The sequence below is a fragment of the Hylobates moloch genome, unplaced genomic scaffold (genome assembly GCF_009828535.3).
Source record: "Hylobates moloch isolate HMO894 unplaced genomic scaffold, HMol_V3 SCAFFOLD_3, whole genome shotgun sequence".
Taxonomy (NCBI): Eukaryota; Metazoa; Chordata; class Mammalia; order Primates; family Hylobatidae; genus Hylobates; species Hylobates moloch.
In genome coordinates this window covers 173,666,511-173,683,519 of record NW_026652278.1, presented here as the reverse complement: position 1 = coordinate 173,683,519, position 17,009 = coordinate 173,666,511, and the positions used below count along the sequence as shown (strand labels likewise).

General features: G+C 41.5%; 1 protein-coding gene and 1 non-coding gene across 8 annotated transcripts in view; both read left to right on the top strand.

Moving 5' to 3' along the window:
• The window catches only part of LRP2BP (LRP2 binding protein), a 29,581-nt gene that overhangs the window by 3,995 nt on the left and 8,577 nt on the right, over nucleotides 1–17,009 (top strand). For 3 of the 7 annotated variants that reach the window (XM_058436972.1, XM_032149031.2, XM_032149030.3), the window contains exons 2-4: nucleotides 14,266–14,350; nucleotides 15,630–15,756; nucleotides 16,827–16,939. In XM_058436972.1, the coding sequence (XP_058292955.1) occupies nucleotides 14,306–14,350; nucleotides 15,630–15,756; nucleotides 16,827–16,939 (285 nt within the window). In that variant the 5' untranslated portion in view covers nucleotides 14,266–14,305. Of the gene's footprint in view, nucleotides 1–12,750; nucleotides 12,846–14,265; nucleotides 14,351–14,921; nucleotides 15,199–15,629; nucleotides 15,757–16,826; nucleotides 16,940–17,009 lie in introns of those variants that run through there. The other 4 variants (XM_058436974.1, XM_058436973.1, XM_058436971.1 and 1 more) reach the window with 3 other exon arrangements.
• Nucleotides 12,181–12,373, top strand: LOC116466239 (U2 spliceosomal RNA). Its single transcript, XR_004247470.1, has one exon. It is a non-coding gene; the product is annotated as a U2 spliceosomal RNA (small nuclear RNA).

The window sequence follows — 17,009 nt, the reverse complement described above, 5'->3', positions numbered from 1 at the left end:
TCTGCTTATCCAACACACTTCATTTCCTCGTAAGACGTGCCGACGGCCCATTGCACAGACCATTGGAAGGCCATAGGCATTCTCTAGAATGTCAGTCGCTTGGGCTCACACCAGTTGAACTGTATGCCTACCAAGAGTCAGTTTTTCCACACCTGTAAGGATTATTTTAAAATGTAATTCAATTAAATATTTTTTCTTTTTCTTTTTTTTTTTGAGATGGAGGCTTGCTCTATCACCCAGGCTGGAGTGCAGTGGCACCATCTCAGCTCACTGTAACCTCTGCCTCCTAGGTTCAAGCGATTCTCCTGCCTCAGCCTCCCTAGTAGCTGGAACTACAGGCATGTGCCACTACACCCAGCTATTTTTTTTTTTTTTTTTGTATTTTTAGTATAGACAGGATTTCACCATGTTGGTCAGGCTGGTCTTGAACTCCTGACCTCAAATGATCTGCCCGCCTCGGCCTCTCAAAGTGCTGGGATTACAGGCGTGAACCACCCTGCCCAGCCTCAATTAAATATTATGTAACTGATGAAATACGAGTGAGACATGAGAGCTTGTTTTTAAGAAAATGAATGCTTTCAAAGTCAAGTCACTACGAAAACTTGTTTTGAAGTAGATGAGACTATGAAGTCAACTGTAAAAGATGGGGGAAAGCATTCTGTATGTGGATTGTTTATGGGCATTTTAAAATTCATACTCCATTTTAAAGAAACCTAATCTGGAATTCTTATGCCCATGGTTTATGCAAGAAAACTCTAAATTCTCACAGTTGAACACTAGTTAAATCACTTCTGGCCCTAAATGAAAAGATTGGGAAATAACTAATATTTTTTACACGTTTTGAGTATAAAGGGCACATGAACACTCTTTTATTAATCTCCACTGTCACTCTTGTTTGACCACTTGCCACTCCCAAGAATGCTAGGTCAGAGGGCTCCTAATGTGTTTACTGTGCAGTCTGTTTCTTTCACTTAAAGAATATAGGGACTGTAGATGAACAGATACGAAACTTGTCAGAAATTTGTATTACCAACTGCACCTGCATAAAATTGGATAACTAAAAATGATTTACTGGATGATATGAGACACTCAAAAGTTTGAAACTCAGTTTTTTTTTTTTTTTAAGAAGGTCATTTAAAGTGCCTAGAAAATGTAGAATACTAGACATATACTCTGAATAGAACTTATGTCAGCATCATATATTACATTGTTATTCACTTGTTTTAATTATTATTTTAGGCTGGGCACGGTGGCTCACGCCTGTAATCCCAGCACTTTGGGAGGCTGAGGTGGGCGGATCACGAGGTCAGGAGTTCAAGACCAATCTGGCCAACATAGTGAAACTCCATCTCTACTAAAAAATACAAAAAATTAGCCGGGTGTGGTGGTGTGCGCCTGCAATCCCAGCTACTTGGGAGGCTGAGGTGGGAGAATCATGTGAACCTGGGAGGTGGAGGTTGCAGTGAACCAAGATTACGCCATTGCACTCCTGCCCAGGCAACAGTGTGAGACCCCATCTCAAAATAAATAAATAAAAATAAAAATAAATAAAAATTTAAAAAAGCCAGGCGCAGTGGCTCATGCCTGCAATCCCACCACTTTGGGAGGACAAGGTGGGGCGGATCACAATGTCAGGAGATGGAGACCATCCTGGCCAACATGGTGAAACCCTGTCTCTACTAAAAATACAAAAATTAGCTGGGCATGGTGGCTTGCACTTGTAATCCCAGCTACTTGGGAGGCTGAGGCAGGAGAATTGCTTGAATCCAGGAGGCAGAGGTTGCAGTGAGCCGAGATCACACCACTGCACTCCAGCCTGGTGACAGAGCAAGACTCTGTCTCAAAAATAATAATAATTATTATTATTTTATTAGTAAGATTAGCATTCTATACTTTTTCTCCTCTTAGGAACAAAGATTAATCTGAGTAGGATGTTAACACAGTTTGAGAAATTTGAGTTATTGTAAGGAAATGTTTGTTGTGCAACCTATTCATTTAAAGAATAAAAAGACTAGATGAATACATAGCATACCTTCAGAAACAGCATGTACATATATCATTGAAATATTATTTATCTGTATAATTTATCATTTGAAACATTTTCTTTCAACTGCTGTGAGAACACTATGAGGTAGAAGAAGAAAAAGCTTAAGGTTTATTCTTACTGAACCTGTGTTTACTGGAAGTCCTAGATAGATTAGATAGATAGATAGATAAGATAGATAGATGATAGATAGATAGATGATAGATTAGATAGATGATAGATAGATTAGATCCATAGATGATAGATAGATAAGATAGATGATAGATAGATGATAGATTAGATAGATGATAGATAGATTAGATACATAGATGATAGATAGATTAGATAGATAGATGATAGATTAGATAGATTAGATGATAGATAGATAGATAGATAGATAGATAGATAGATAGATAGATAGATAGATAGATAGATAGATAGATAGATAGATAGATAGATAGATAGATAGATAGATGATAGATAGCCTAGGTAGGCTTGATAGGTAGGCAGGCTAGGTAGGTTAGACAGGTTAGGTAGGTAGATAGGTAGATAATTGATAGGTAGGTAGGCAGATTAGATAGATAGATAGATAGATAGATAGATAGATAGATAGATAGATAGATAGATAGATAGGGCTAGTAAAAGGAAAAGAAAATCTGGGAGCCCCAGATCTTGAGTGAGTAGGTAGGCAGAAATAAGACCCCCGGACATGGCAATATCAAAGGTTTAATTAATATTGGGAATAAGGATGAGATGTTGCTTGTACAGCAGACTTGATGGCCTTGTCCCTCAGGAAACCAGCCTGACGCGTTCTCATCAGATCAGGAGAGCTCTGCGCTACTCTTAACTCAGACTTCATCTCCTACCATGTGGGATGTGAGAAGCCACCTCCCTAATTCCTGAGTCTGAATCTCTGCCTTACACGCCATGGAACTCCTCCATCATCTGGGTTTCTAGCTGTGCCACAGGCCTGAAAATCTTGGCTTAGGTTTCAATTCAGTGAACTTAAGGGGCAGTCCACACACCACAGGGGCATCCCCTAGGGCCGGCCTGTCCTCGGCCTACTGCATTCGCTTTTCCTGTCGAGGGCCCGTCACACAGCCTTTCCACTTCCACAGGACAGTGAGGAAAAGGAGTTAGAGAGGGACGACTCATATCCAGAGGCCTTCATTCCACCCCTGCCTCAGAACCCAAGTTGGGAGAGAGCTTTCAAGGCATGGAGACGTGGGAGAAGGCCCAGGGCTGGGGACTGGCTTCTCTAGCTCAGCTGTGAAGAGGCTGCCCACCTCTGCAAGAACCGGTTATCCAGCGGGGTGGGGACCTTGTGGGGAATATGGAGCTGCTGTAGGCAAGGACAGATAGCCTTATGGCTGTCCATCTGTGGCCAATGGCAGTACATTTGTAACCTCACCACAATATTATTACAGAAAATTTGAGAAATAGAGAAGAGAAACATGCAGGTCCACAGTCTCTTACTTGTAATTCAAAAATACATGAGGATCTGAAACACAGTATGTTTATAATTCTTAAGGCAGCAAGATCATCTTACCTGCACACACCTGAGACTATATTTAGTGTTTATTCCATTTTGTGTGAACAGTGTTACATTTTACTGCAGAAATACAATTATGGCAAAAGGGTGCAGTACTAGACCATGCGCAGGTGGTTCTGCAGTGGGGTGTACATGTGTTATGTGTTATTTGTACATTGTGTGGCATTTCCAAAAGCCAAACACGTCTTAATTCTGAAACACTTCTGTTCCCAAGGTTTCGGATATGGCCTTATACATCTGCACATAATCCACAGTTCACACGGTGGTTTTTTGTTGGTTTGTTTTTGAGACTGAGTCTCGCTCTGTCACCCAGGCTGCAGTGCGGGGGCGCAATCTCAGCTCACTGCAATCTCTGCCCCTCGTCTCATGCCTCAGCCTCCCAAGTAGCTGGGATTACAGGCACCCACCACTAGCCCAGCTAATTTTTGTATTTTTAGTAGAGACGGGGTTTCACCATGTTGGCCAGGCTGGTCTCGAACTCCTAACCTCAGGTGATCCGCCCACCTTGGCCTCCCAAAGTGCTGGGGTTACAGGCATGAGCCACTGCGCCCTGCCAACACAATGGTTTTGATGTGTTTACACATAGGGTCTTTTCTCCCCTTGCTTCTTCACTTTTATATAATAGTAAACATCATGTATGTACATGTCTCCAGGGCATCCACTTGACTCTGTCCTCAGCTCAGTGGCCTTCGTAGCGCTGGTGCCTCAGCTTGTCACCACTAGCTAGTCCTTTCCGTAAGTCCAAAGCAACCACGTTTCTACTGCCCCCCCCCCCCCCCCCGTTTACGAGAGTCCCAGGCACTGCTGGAGGGTGTAGTCTCTAAGGTCCAGGGGTCACGTTGGGGTGTACCTGTCTCCTATAGCCAAAAGTGTGGGCCAGGACTAGTGAGGATTCAGCTCGTGCGAAGACTAAAACACCATCAGGCAGCTTTTCCAAAGCACAGAAATGGCTGGAATCCACCTGCCCCGTGCCCTCAAGAGCACTGAGGTAGGCTGGAGCCCAGCCTTTTCTCTTGTCCCCTCTGCCCACCACTTTCTGGGCCTCTGACTGATGCCTGGATTTTTAAAATTAATATTTAAAATGTTAATAGTTTTCTGCATATAGGTCGTAGACACTTATCTGAGGTTATTCCCACATAGTTTATATTTTTGTGTTACTATGAATGAGCATTCCTTGCCCAATGTACTTTCTCAGTGGCTGTGAAAGATATGCTTTTCATTTTTGTTCATTTATTTCATACCCTGCCACTCTCCTGAGCTAATCATATCAGGCAGCCTTTAAGCTGATCCCTTTGGATTCCCAGAGATCCAGTCATCATGTACAAGAAAGATAATTATGCTTCTTTTTAAAATATATCTTGTTTGTTTTGTGTTTTATTGTTTGTCCAGAACTTCTCAAATGTGACTGCATAATAATGGTGATACCACGACTCTTTGTTTTGTTTTTCATTTCAGTTAGGATACTGCATTCTCCTTTCTGAATATAACTTCTCTCTGTCTTGCTCTAAATTGAAATCTGTATCTTCCCTGAGAAAGACACAACTTCCCCTGAAGATAACGCTGTAGACATCTTGAGCTTGACAGTATAAGATGATGTTATTTCTTTATTTTCCCCCCGCCCCCGAGACAGAGTCTTGCTCTGTCGCCCAGGCTGGAGTGCAGTAACGTGATCTCAGCTCACTGCAACCTCCACCTCCCGGGTTTGAGCGATTCTCCTGCCTCAGCCTCCCGAGTAGCTGGGATTACAGGCGCCTACTACCTCGCCCAGCTAATTTTTGTATTGTTAGTAGAGACGGAGTTTCACCATGTTGGCCAGGCTGGTCCTGAACTCCTGACCTTGTGATCTGCCTGCCTTAGCCTCACAAAGTGCTGGGATTACAGGCGTGAGCCACCGCGCCTGGCCTGGGATGATGTTACTACACATTCAATTTGTCCAAGGACATGGGGAGGTGGGGTGACAAGGAATGTTAACGGGGCTGCAAATGAATATTTTATAAAAGATTTATCTGGTTTTTCTGTTCGGTGTGGCTCTCATACTCTAGGACAGAGGTCAATTTAAATTTTGGTTGTGACAGATTTTTTTCAATTCTCTTTGACCCTGATTTTGTCAATTCTTTTTATGATTTATGCCACACTTGGATAGTGATGAGCAATTATCACATACTTTAAGGAATTCTACTCATGTATTTTACTAGCTGACCTCTGGGGGTAAATCATCCCAGAGTGTATTTACAGCTGTAACAGTATCAGCTCCAGAGAGAACCCGGCAGTTGTAGCTGCCAACAAGGTTTTCCCCACTGGGAACAGGGCAAATAGACGTGTGGGTCCCACACAAAAGGCGGGAAGATTTTGAACGTATCAGTGTTTCTTAGCCTGTTTTATTTGATCACAGAATACATGGTAAATCCGAGAAAAATAAAATCAAAAGCTACTGGACTCTTTCATCCCGTGCTTACCACAGCTTATCTGGTCATAAAACACATCCTGTCTTTCCCCACACTCTTCCTCTCTTCCGGGCCTGATGGTGTAAATCTGCCACACCCAAAAGGAAGAGCATGGGGAAAAAGCACTTTTGTTTTAAACACACAAATGGACCCAGCTGGAAGGGGCGGTGGTGGCGGGGAGCGGGGCGGGGCGGGAAGAACAGAAAGCTACTGCCTGAATCAGTATTGTCTTTTGAGATCTCAGTAAGTTATTCTCTTCTCATTTTTCATCATATATGTGTAGATGGTGTTTCCAATTACTATATGAGCACTATGGGTTTTTCGTAAAACTACTATCAGGCGATAGTAATGAAAGGAAAAATAACGATAAACACGGGTTTGAGGGTTTGCTGGGGAGGCTTATTTATCTGTTTTCGTGGGCACTAGGAGCATTATCTAGTACGAAGGGAACTTCAGTGTTGAACCTCAATAAAAGAACTTTAAATACAGTTATTCATTATTTCATTTCAACATTGGATTAGGCCAACTATTAAGTGTCAAAAGAGCCAGTCAGAAGCATCAGCAAAGGTAATTAATTTTAAAAACCCAGAAACTTTAAACACTTGGCCCCTTGAAAGTTAAACGGAATGTCTAGGCTCATATTTATATGACATAGTCTAGGGTGCTGTTTTAGTCTGTTCCTCCTTCTATAACAAAATTCCTTAGTTGGGTAATTTATAAACAACTGAAATTGATCTCTCATAATTCTGGAGGTTGGGAAGTCCAAAATCAAGGCACTGGCAGATTCAGTGTGTGTTGAGAGCTGACTGTCTGCTTCCAGGACAGTGCCTTGTTGCGTCCTCACATGGCAGAAGGCAGAATGGCAAAAGGGTGAGCTGTCTCCCTCTAACCCTTTCCTAAGGGCACAAATCCCATCCTTAAGAGCAGAGCCCTCACGGTTCAGTGACTTCCCAGGGCTCCACCTCTTAATACCATCACCTTAGGGGGTTCAGTTTCAACATGTGAACTTTAGAGGGACACACACTGTAAGCATAGCAGGTACTGTGTCACGACTAGGACTCAGCATATAGTTGTACTCATGGGCAACAGTTATTACAGCAAAGGAATACACAACAAGATTAGCAACAACAACAACAAAGGCACAGGTGGAATCTGAAGAAACCCATGCCCAGGCTTATGTTCTCTCCCTTCCATGAGGAAACACACGGCGCATACACCTGTCTCCAGTAGTGAAGAATGCAAGGACATGGGCACAGTGTTTGTCCCTAAGGAAGCCCGGGAGAGACATTTTTGTTGGGGGCAGGTCATGTAGGCATCCTCTGCCTAGCAGCTACCAAAATGACAGAATTCCACAGGGAAAGCAGATAGTCACCACAAATCACATTGTTTATGCAACAGTTTAAACACAGCAAAACCAGTCTTACCAGTTAAGGGATGGAAGTGCCAAGTTCTTGATGTCAGCCAAATGCCAGCCTTGCCAGCATGCCCTTGTAAAGATGGCAGCCTCGGGCCTGCCGTGGTAACTGTTTTCTGCAGAGGCACACAACCCACAAACGACACGCACATACTTAAAACACATTTTGCAGCAGCAGTGTGTTTCTGGAGACGGGGTCTCGCTCTGTCACCCAGGTTGGAGTGCAATGGCACAGTCATCGCTCATTGCAGCCTCGAACTCCAGGGCTCAAGGGATCTCCCCCCTTAGCCTCCTGAGTAGCTGGGACTATAGGTGTGCACCAGCACACCTGGCTAATTTTTTAATTTTTAGTTTTTTTGGAAGGACAGGGCCTCACTATGTTGTCCTGTCTGGTCTTGAACCTGTGACCTCAAGTGATCCTCCCACCTTGATCTCCCAAAGTTCTGGGATTACAGGAATGAACCACCACACGCAGCCTGAATACAATTAGATGGTTCAGAGCACAAAGTTTAAATGCAAAGTTGCCTATAAAAGATTTAATATACATACTTCAAAACACAACTACTGAGGTGAAAGTATAACAAATGATGAGGGAAGAATGATCTTTTCAACAAACAGGTACTGGGCTATCCACATGCAAAAGAATTGATTTGGACTTTTCCCTCATATGCGGAATGAACTCAGTGGGTCAAAGACCTAAATGTAAGAGTAAATATAAAGCTCTTAGAAGAAGGCACAGGGGTAAACCTTTGTGACCTTGGACCAGGCAATGCTTTCTTTTAGATGTGACACCTAAAGCACAGGCAAGAAAAGAAAAAATAGAAAAACTGGACTTCATTAAAAATAAGACGGTTTTGGGATCCAAAGAAACTATTAAAAAAAAATCCACACATTGGGAAAAAATTGCAAATTATACACTGGTATGAGACTAGTATGTAGGATATATAAAGAACTATTATAACCCAACTGGAAAATGGGCAAAGGCTTTGAATAGACATTTACAAATACAAATGCAAAATGGGTAAGAAGCACAGGAAAAGATGCTCAACATGATTTTTCACTAGAGAAATGCAAATCAAAACAACAATGAGATAGCACTTCACATCCACTAGGATGGCCATAATAAAGATAGGCAACAACAGGTGTTGGCGAGGATGTAGAACCTTATACACTATTGGTAGGGATGTGAAATGGTACAGCCACTTTGAAATACAGATTGGCAATTTCCCAAAATGTCAAACATAGAATTACCATATGACCCAGCAATTCCACTCCTAGGTACATACCCAAGAGAATTGAAAACATATATTCTCACAAAAACTAGTATGCAGATGTTTGTTGCAGCATTATTCATGATAGGCCAAAGCTGGAAACAATCCAAGTGCTTATCAACTGATGAACAGATTTTTACAAAATCCATATAATGAAATGTTAATCATCCATAAAAAGGAATGAAATATTGATACATGCAACAAAGTACATGAATGTTATAAACGTTATGCTAAGTGAAAGAAGCCAGACATAAAAGGCCACATATTCTATGATTCCATTTATATAGAATATCCAAAATAGGCAAATCCATAGAGACAGAAAGTACATTAGTGCTTGCCAGGAACCGAAGGGACGAGGGGAATGGGGAGTGGCTGCCGATGCTACAGTGTTTCTTCTGGATGATGAAAAGGTTTTGGAATTCCATAGCGGTAATTATTGCACAACTTTGTAATTATATTAAAAACCTCTGAATTGTACACTTTAAAAGGGTGAATTTTATGGTATGTGAATTATATATCAATTTGTAAAAAGTGTAACAAGTGGATTAACATAAATGTTAATTCAGGAAATCAGAAGTATAAAGATGCAGGATGAGCCATACAATAATTTTCTCACATTCTTCTGAGGAACAGACTGAAGCCCCCACAAAACAGCTGTAGTTTCCTGTCCCTCTTTGGAAATAGCCAGGACTCTTCAGCCTGAATTAGAGGCTGTCTCATACTTGTCATAGTCAGGACAACTAAAAACTTTTTACTAGGACTCCTGACAAGTCAGCCTAATTGAATGGGTGATTTATATTCAGAACTGAAATGAACCAAGCAGTCTTCCCATAAATTACTCAAACTACCAGAAATCTAAACCAGCAATTAATTTAAAAAGGGATTTTGTGCCCAATCACTTGGAAACTATTTGGCAGTATCTACAAAAGCTGACTATGCATATTCATTGACCCAGTAACTACTACTACTACTACTACGTTTATCCCCAACAAAAACATGTCTAAATTTTCAGCAGGCACAAGAATGTTCCTAATCATCCAAAACAGAAGCTACCCAAAGTCCATCAAGTAGAAAAGATAAATTGTGATATATTCACACAATGTAATACAACAATATGAAGGAAAAAAATGACAACTAACACAACAAAATGGATGAATCAATGTCAAGGGAAAGAAGCTAGACACAAAATATTACACACTGTATGATTCCACTTATATAGTGTAAAAAACAAGAAAAAGTAACTTGTGCCACTACAGGTGCATATAGGATTTACACTTGAGTTCATGTAGTGACTAGAAGGGAATACAATGGGACTTCCAAAGTGCTGGTAAGGATCTCTTTCTTGATCTGAGAGCTGGTTACATGGACATGTTTGGCTTGTGAAAATCTATCAAGCTGTAAACTTACATCTACATTTCTGTATCTTTCGTTTACTTCAGTAACCAGTTTTTAGATGGATTGCTTTAACAGCAGACTAGATGTGGCTAAAGAGAGAATTAATAAAAAGGGAGAGGTTACTGAAGAGATTACCCAGAGTGTGTCAGAGAGAAAAAAAAAAACAGATGGAAAATCTGAAAGGCAAACTTAAGAGACATGAGGAGAAGGTCTTACCAAAACGCTGGAGAGAAAAATGAAATAGACTGGGGCCTCTGAAGAGCATGGTGGGTTGACTTGTGTTTCCAACCAAAGGTACATCTGAGTGCTAACTCCTGAAACCTGTGAATGTGAACCTCTTTGGAAATAGGATATTTTACATGTAATCAAGTTAAGAGGAAGTCATGTTGGATTAAGGTGGGTGCCAACTCCAATGACTGGTGTCCTCATAAGAGGGAGGAGAGGACACACAGAGATAGAGGAGACATGAAGGGAAGGCCGTGTAAACACAGAGGCAGAGGTTGAGTTGTGCAGCTACAAACCTAGGAACACCAGACATCACCAGCAACCACCAGAAGCTGGTAGGGGATGCTTAGGATGATTTTTTCCCTTGGGCCAGAGGAAGCATGGCCCTGCCAACACCTTGATTGTGGACTTCTAGGCTCCAGAACTGTGAGAGAAGAAATTTCTGTTCTTTTAAGCCACAAAGTTTTTGATATTTTGTTTTAGCAGCCCTAGGAAACTAACACAAATAAATTATCCCTGAGAATGTTTGGGAGCTAATAAAAGATGCCAATCCAAGACAGGAAGTTCAAAATTCCCAAAACATAATAAATATCTAGTCAATCCAATAAATACCCAGTAAATCCATCAAAAAGGCAATAAAATAAAAAATGAAGCATCAATAAGGTAGATAGAGTGAAAGTACAAAATAAGAAATAATTTCAATTCAGTAGTAATTAAAATAAGTGTAAAAGAACTAAATGTTCCAGTAATATGCAAAGATTATCAGCTTAGGTATAAACAAAACATCAACAAATCTAAATGTATGCGATTTATGCGACACGCCTGAAATATGAACTACAAATCAACAGCACAACCCAAAGGCAAAAGGAATTAAACACTTAAGAGAAAACATGAATGGCCAAGAAACATGCAAAAGCAGCTTGTGGGGAGGATAGGGGTTGCTTAGGTAGGGGTGGCAGGTGGGAGGAATGGGTGGAAATGTGTGGAAGGAAATGGGTGGAAATCACATAGGGGTGTACAGGAGACTTAAAGGTAATGTGTTTTTAAAAAATTGAGTGACAGTATGGTGAAACCCTGTTTCTACTAAAATATAAAAAAAATTAGCCAGGCATGGTGGTGGGCACCTGTAGTCCAGCTACTCAGGAGGCTGAGGCAGGAGAATTGCTTGAACCCTGGAGGTGGAGCTTGCAGTGAGCCGAGATCATGCCATTGCACTCCAGCCTGGGCGACAGAGTGAGACTCCATCTCTAAAAAAAAAAAAAAAGAAATGAGTGACAGGTATTTGGATGTTAATTGTATAGTTGTTATTCATTCTTTACTTATATATCTGAAAATTGTATCTATTCAACATTTAATTTTTTAAACTTGAAAAGTTAAATACAAGTTTTCAACATTATGATAAGTATTGCTTAATCATTCCTCACTCGTACGCACCTCTTTTTAGTTACAAGGATCTGGTCTATTCCAAACACTTCTCTCTTTTCCATGGGTTTTCAAGAAGTTAATCATTTCTTGATACTTCCATTCTGATTCTAATCTCTGCTTATCATAACCACAGAGAAGTCTCAAGTTCCTGGGCTCCAGCAATCCTCCTGTCTCAAAGTCTGAATCTTTGAGGAAATAGTCATTTTCTTCCAGCCCTCAGGAGGCGGTTCTAGTCTGTAGTTCTGCTTGACCCTGCTAATTGTCAGAGAAGCAGATCTAACGTTCCTCTCTAGTCTCTATAGAATCCCCCTACTCTCAAGTCCCTCTTCCCTTCCTGCCACTGAGCATTTTCAATAACGTTATTCATCAATGACATTATTCAACAACAGCTAACTCTAGTACTGTTCGCAATATCAAAAATTTCACATACTGTTGCTTCTCAACTTTTTGGTCAAGATCAAGTATAATATCTGTTCTTATCAATTTAATATCTGATCCATCCTCTATCTGAGGACAAGAGATTAAATGGATTTTTGGAGCAGGGAGATGGAATAGGAGCTTGCTCCATCAACTCCACACATGGACCTGCTATTGCAGTACCTCCAGGAATGCTGCGCCCACCATGCTCCAAAAAACATTCACATACTAGACCATACATACCATGCACAATATGCTGTAACATGTATGGGAAGGAAAGTTATCCTTTATTATGCCAGCTGTAGGAAGATAAGAATAAATATCTTTTCCTCCATATGTCCATTGTCTCAGGTTTGCTTCCCCAGAAGCAGAGTTCCAATTGGGATTTTTGTTCAAGTGTATACCAGGGGGTGGTCTCAAGAGAACAGCGCAGGTGACATGCTGAGCAAGAATGTGGGCTCAGGTAGAAACTAACGTCATTCTGACCTCACAGAGCACAATCACACCACCACATTTATCTCACCTTGAGGTTAAGGGGTGTCAGATTGTACAGGGTCTGCAAGTCTACCCTACTTAACAACTAACAAGCCAGCCTGTTTCATGGATGCTGGCAGGAGACACAACTCTTGGATTAGAGACAAATGACTTCCTTACTCGTAGCAGAAGCCGTAACCAGAGTGTCAGCATGATGCTTGAGCCAGTTCTCCCTGCCCCCCAGTACCCACAGAGGTGACACAGAGGGCCCATTATGGATTCCCGCACACTCTGCGGGCTGCGTTATAACAGAGGAACACTGCCCTTGGGGGATCCACTGCTCTTTAGAGAAGCAGCCCTGCTGTTTGTCTGTGAGGAGACATTGCCTTATTCCTCAAGATGACTTGCTACAAACACAACCTTGAGAATGGCCCATGTAAAGAGCAGAGCCGGCCTTGCATTCTTGACACATGCAACAAGAATGTGCAGGGATGCTCAGGATGCATGGCAGACAGGCTCTCCTAATCGGGGAGTGGTCTTCTGAGTGGTCTGTCTCCAAGAAAGAGGGAGCAAAGTGTCCTGGAGGAGGGGACTTGTGTGGCTGTGGACAAAGCTACAGAGAAGGAACAGCTGTGAGCTGTTTTCCTTCAACATCCACAGCAGCTGGGGACGAGGGGGGCACCACCTCCGAAAGAGGATCTGAGAAGGGTGCCCTTAGCATCCATACCACCTGCTTTTCTCTTAAAATCACAGATTTCTTTCAGATTCTATATTATCAATTACTGTCTACAATTTCTATTATAGAATTTTCTAAATTTACAACATATTAAGCAAAAAGTTGTTAAGTTTCAAATGACTTTATACCTAATCCCAATATTTGGCAGAGATAAATACATCCTCTTGCTTTTTTCAGTCTTCTCTTTGTGTTCATTTTTTCCAATTAAAAAAGTACTAAATTTTGGATTATTCTCTTACAAGAGACTTGTCATGTTAAAAGCTCATATTAGTTTTGCTTTTTGGAGAGTTTTGCTTTTTGGAGAGACAGAATAGAATAAAGAAGTGCAGCCTGGGCACAGTGACTCACTGCGGTAACCCCATCACACTGGGAAGCTGAGACAGGAGGATTGCTGGAGCCCAGGAACTTGAGACCAGCCTGCATAACATGGAGACCCCATCTCTACAAAACCTTTAAGGAATTAGCTGGATGTGATGGCACATGCCTGTAGTCCCAAGTACTTGGGAGGCTGAGGTGGTGGATCACCTGAGCCCAGGAGGTTGAGGTTGCAGTGAGAGCTACGATTGTACCACTGCACTCTAGCCTGGATGACAGAGTGAGACCCTGTCTCAAAGGGGGAGAGCGAGTGAGCGAGAGAGAGAGAGAGAGAGAGAAGTGCACAGGTGCTGGGACATGCCAGCTGTTCTGCTTGCCTGTCCTTAACTAGCCCTGTGGCCTTGGACAAGTTACTTAACTTCCCCACTGTCCCTTGGTTTCCCCATACGTTAAATGAGCCTCATAATGGACCTTATTTCATAAAGTTTTGTCGGCGCTGCCTAAGAAGCCTTACCACAAGGTCAATACTTGGCATTTAATAGGAGCTCAGTAAATCTTTGATTTTGTTTTCCAGACGTCTCCAAAACTTCTTTTAAGCTACAGCAACAAAAACCATGTGCAGTCTTCTAACCACAAAGGGCAACATGAGTTTAAACAAGGTAAGGTATTATTTTCTGATTTGTTTAATTTCTGATGCCCTTCCTGAATATGCCCAGTTTTTTCTTAGCCTTTTTGGATAAGTAGCATATTGAGTTAATGTCTTCAGTGAAAATAAAACTTCCACATCCAATCTCTCAGTCATAAATGAGTGCTATCTGCAACATCCGATAGGGATTGTTTTTCTTCTTAATACCTTACCTAATATTGCTTCACCCTAAGTAAAGCTCATTGGGAAATTTTATATTCACTAAAGGCAACCATAAGATTTGGGGAATCATATAATCAAGAATTGTATATATCTAAAAAGGAACATTATAAAATCCTTCAATTCAGACCACTTATAGTCCACATTAAAGATGAGGAAATTGACTCTTAAAAAGATTAAATGACTCTTCCAAAATCACCAAGATAATTCAGTGATTTTTTTCCCCTACTAAATGCTCCTTTTTTCTGCATTTCATTCTCCCTTAAGCAATTTATTGTCTAAAATAGCATCATGGAATGATATAAAAATGCAGCTTTCCAATCACACTAATGGTCTCTCGATTTCTTCTCTTGACCACCAATCAGGAACCTTTGCTGGAAGCTTGTTTCTGATTGGTGAAAGTAAGCCGTAACAGTGGAATGCCAAGGAGTAAACACAAAAAAGCACAGCAACTGAGTTTGCTGTCTCACTACCCTCAGCCTAGGCCAACCTGGACTCCTTCACCCCAAATGAGGTGACCTCTGCATTTTATATGAAGACACTGATTTACCATTCAACTGTGATCAATCTTATAACATGGCAATCCAATACAGACAGGAAGATAAAACCGAACAACACAGCTAAAATAAAGTGTATTCCCAGGTAAAATAGACACGTGCTTTAATTTGAAGTGGATTCGTCCGATGAGTGTCAGTTACAAGGGCACAGAAGCTACCGGTGCAGAAGAGCTCTGTCTGTGGGCAGTGTCACCAGGTCCCACTAAGTGGCAACACTTGTGCTGGGCGACATGACCCATCTTAATGTATAAACCATAGCCAGACAGGACGTGCAAACAGGTCTTGTGGTGAACGCCATGCTGTGGAAAATGACATGGAGAATGGCTGTCTCTCAGCTAGGGAGGGTCTTGGTGTCCTAGGAAAAAATATTCACGTCCAGAGTTGGTGGCTGGTGTTCTATCTAGGCAATGAGGGAAGGATGCTTTTCCTAATGAACGCCTGGTGGGAATAGAGTCTCTCTTTGCACTTTGCTGGAGGAAGAAATTTCTACCACTTATTTTTTATTCTTGCCTACAGAATACACATTGTGGAAAAAGGATGAAGTTGACCAGTGAAAAGTTGCCCAAGAACCCCTTTTATGTCTCTATATCTCAGTATGCTGCTAAAAACCAAAAATTCTTCCAGTGGAAAAAGGAAAAGACTGGTACGAATCCTGATATTTAAGCGCTTCCCTTGGAAAATACTCTACAGTTCATTTTGTATGCCAGAGCAAACGCGACAAGAAATCATGTTTTATTGATTTCAAGGAAGTGGTTAATCATCACAGTCCTTTTGAGTTTTCCCGCAAGAATCTGTGAAATGGCTCATTTATCTGGTAGCCAATCGTCAGTGAGGTCTCATAGATAGTTAGGTCTTGATTTTACTCTCAGAACTTAAGGACATGCTTCTAGAAAACAGAAACCAGATGTCACATTTGTTAAAGAGAACAATGCCAGGCTTGACTTGCAATTATTATTTAAATACCTTATTTTCCCTAAAGTCTTAAAAATGTTTTATTAGGGATGGGTTGCTCATTTGGTTAGAGGAGCTCTCATTAAGGCTCAAATTAAGAATTTAACTCACCTCTCCAGACAGCTTTGCCCATTGAAGACAAACCAATGCATAGACTTATACCCAGCCCTGCACTGCTAGGGCTCTACTTGGCCATGAGCAGGGTTAGTGTGAAACCAATCAACAAGTATTGTTTTTTGTTGTTGTTGTTGTTGTTGTTTTGAGATGGAGTTTCGCTCTTGTTGCCGAGGCTTGAGTGCAATGATGCGATCTTGGCACACCACAGCCTCCGCCTCCTGGATTCAAACTATTCTTCTGCCTGAGTCTCCCGAGTAGCTGGGATTACAGGCATGCACCACCCATGCCCTGCTAATTTTGTATTTTTAGTAGAGACGGGGTTTCTCCATGTTGGTCAGGCTAGTCTTGAACTCCCAAACTCAGGTGATCCACCCGCCTCGGCCTCCCAGAGTGCTGAGATTTACAGGCATGAGCCACCGCGCCCAGCCAGTATTGCTTTATTAGACAAGGCACGGTGTTAGGTACTGTGACCATGCCCTTTTTTCAGGTGATATTTCTTCCTAGAGCTAAGGAGGCCAGTTGTAGGAATGAGCACTAGAAAGCAAGAATGTCAACAGTGTTAGATGGATTTTATATGATTCATGACTTCAAGAGAGAAAATTCATATTGTGTGGTTGATGGAATTCCTTACCTTTTTAAAATCAGATCATTACACCCATGCTAATTTGGTGGATAAGGCACTGCAGCTCTTGAAGGAAAGAATACTGAAAGGAGACACTCTGGCATATTTCCTACGAGGTCAACTATATTTTGAAGAGGTATCATTTTTTGTTTATTCGTTTTCATTTCCTGTAATTCTATTGTTAGATCCTCAGACAAAAATTTCAT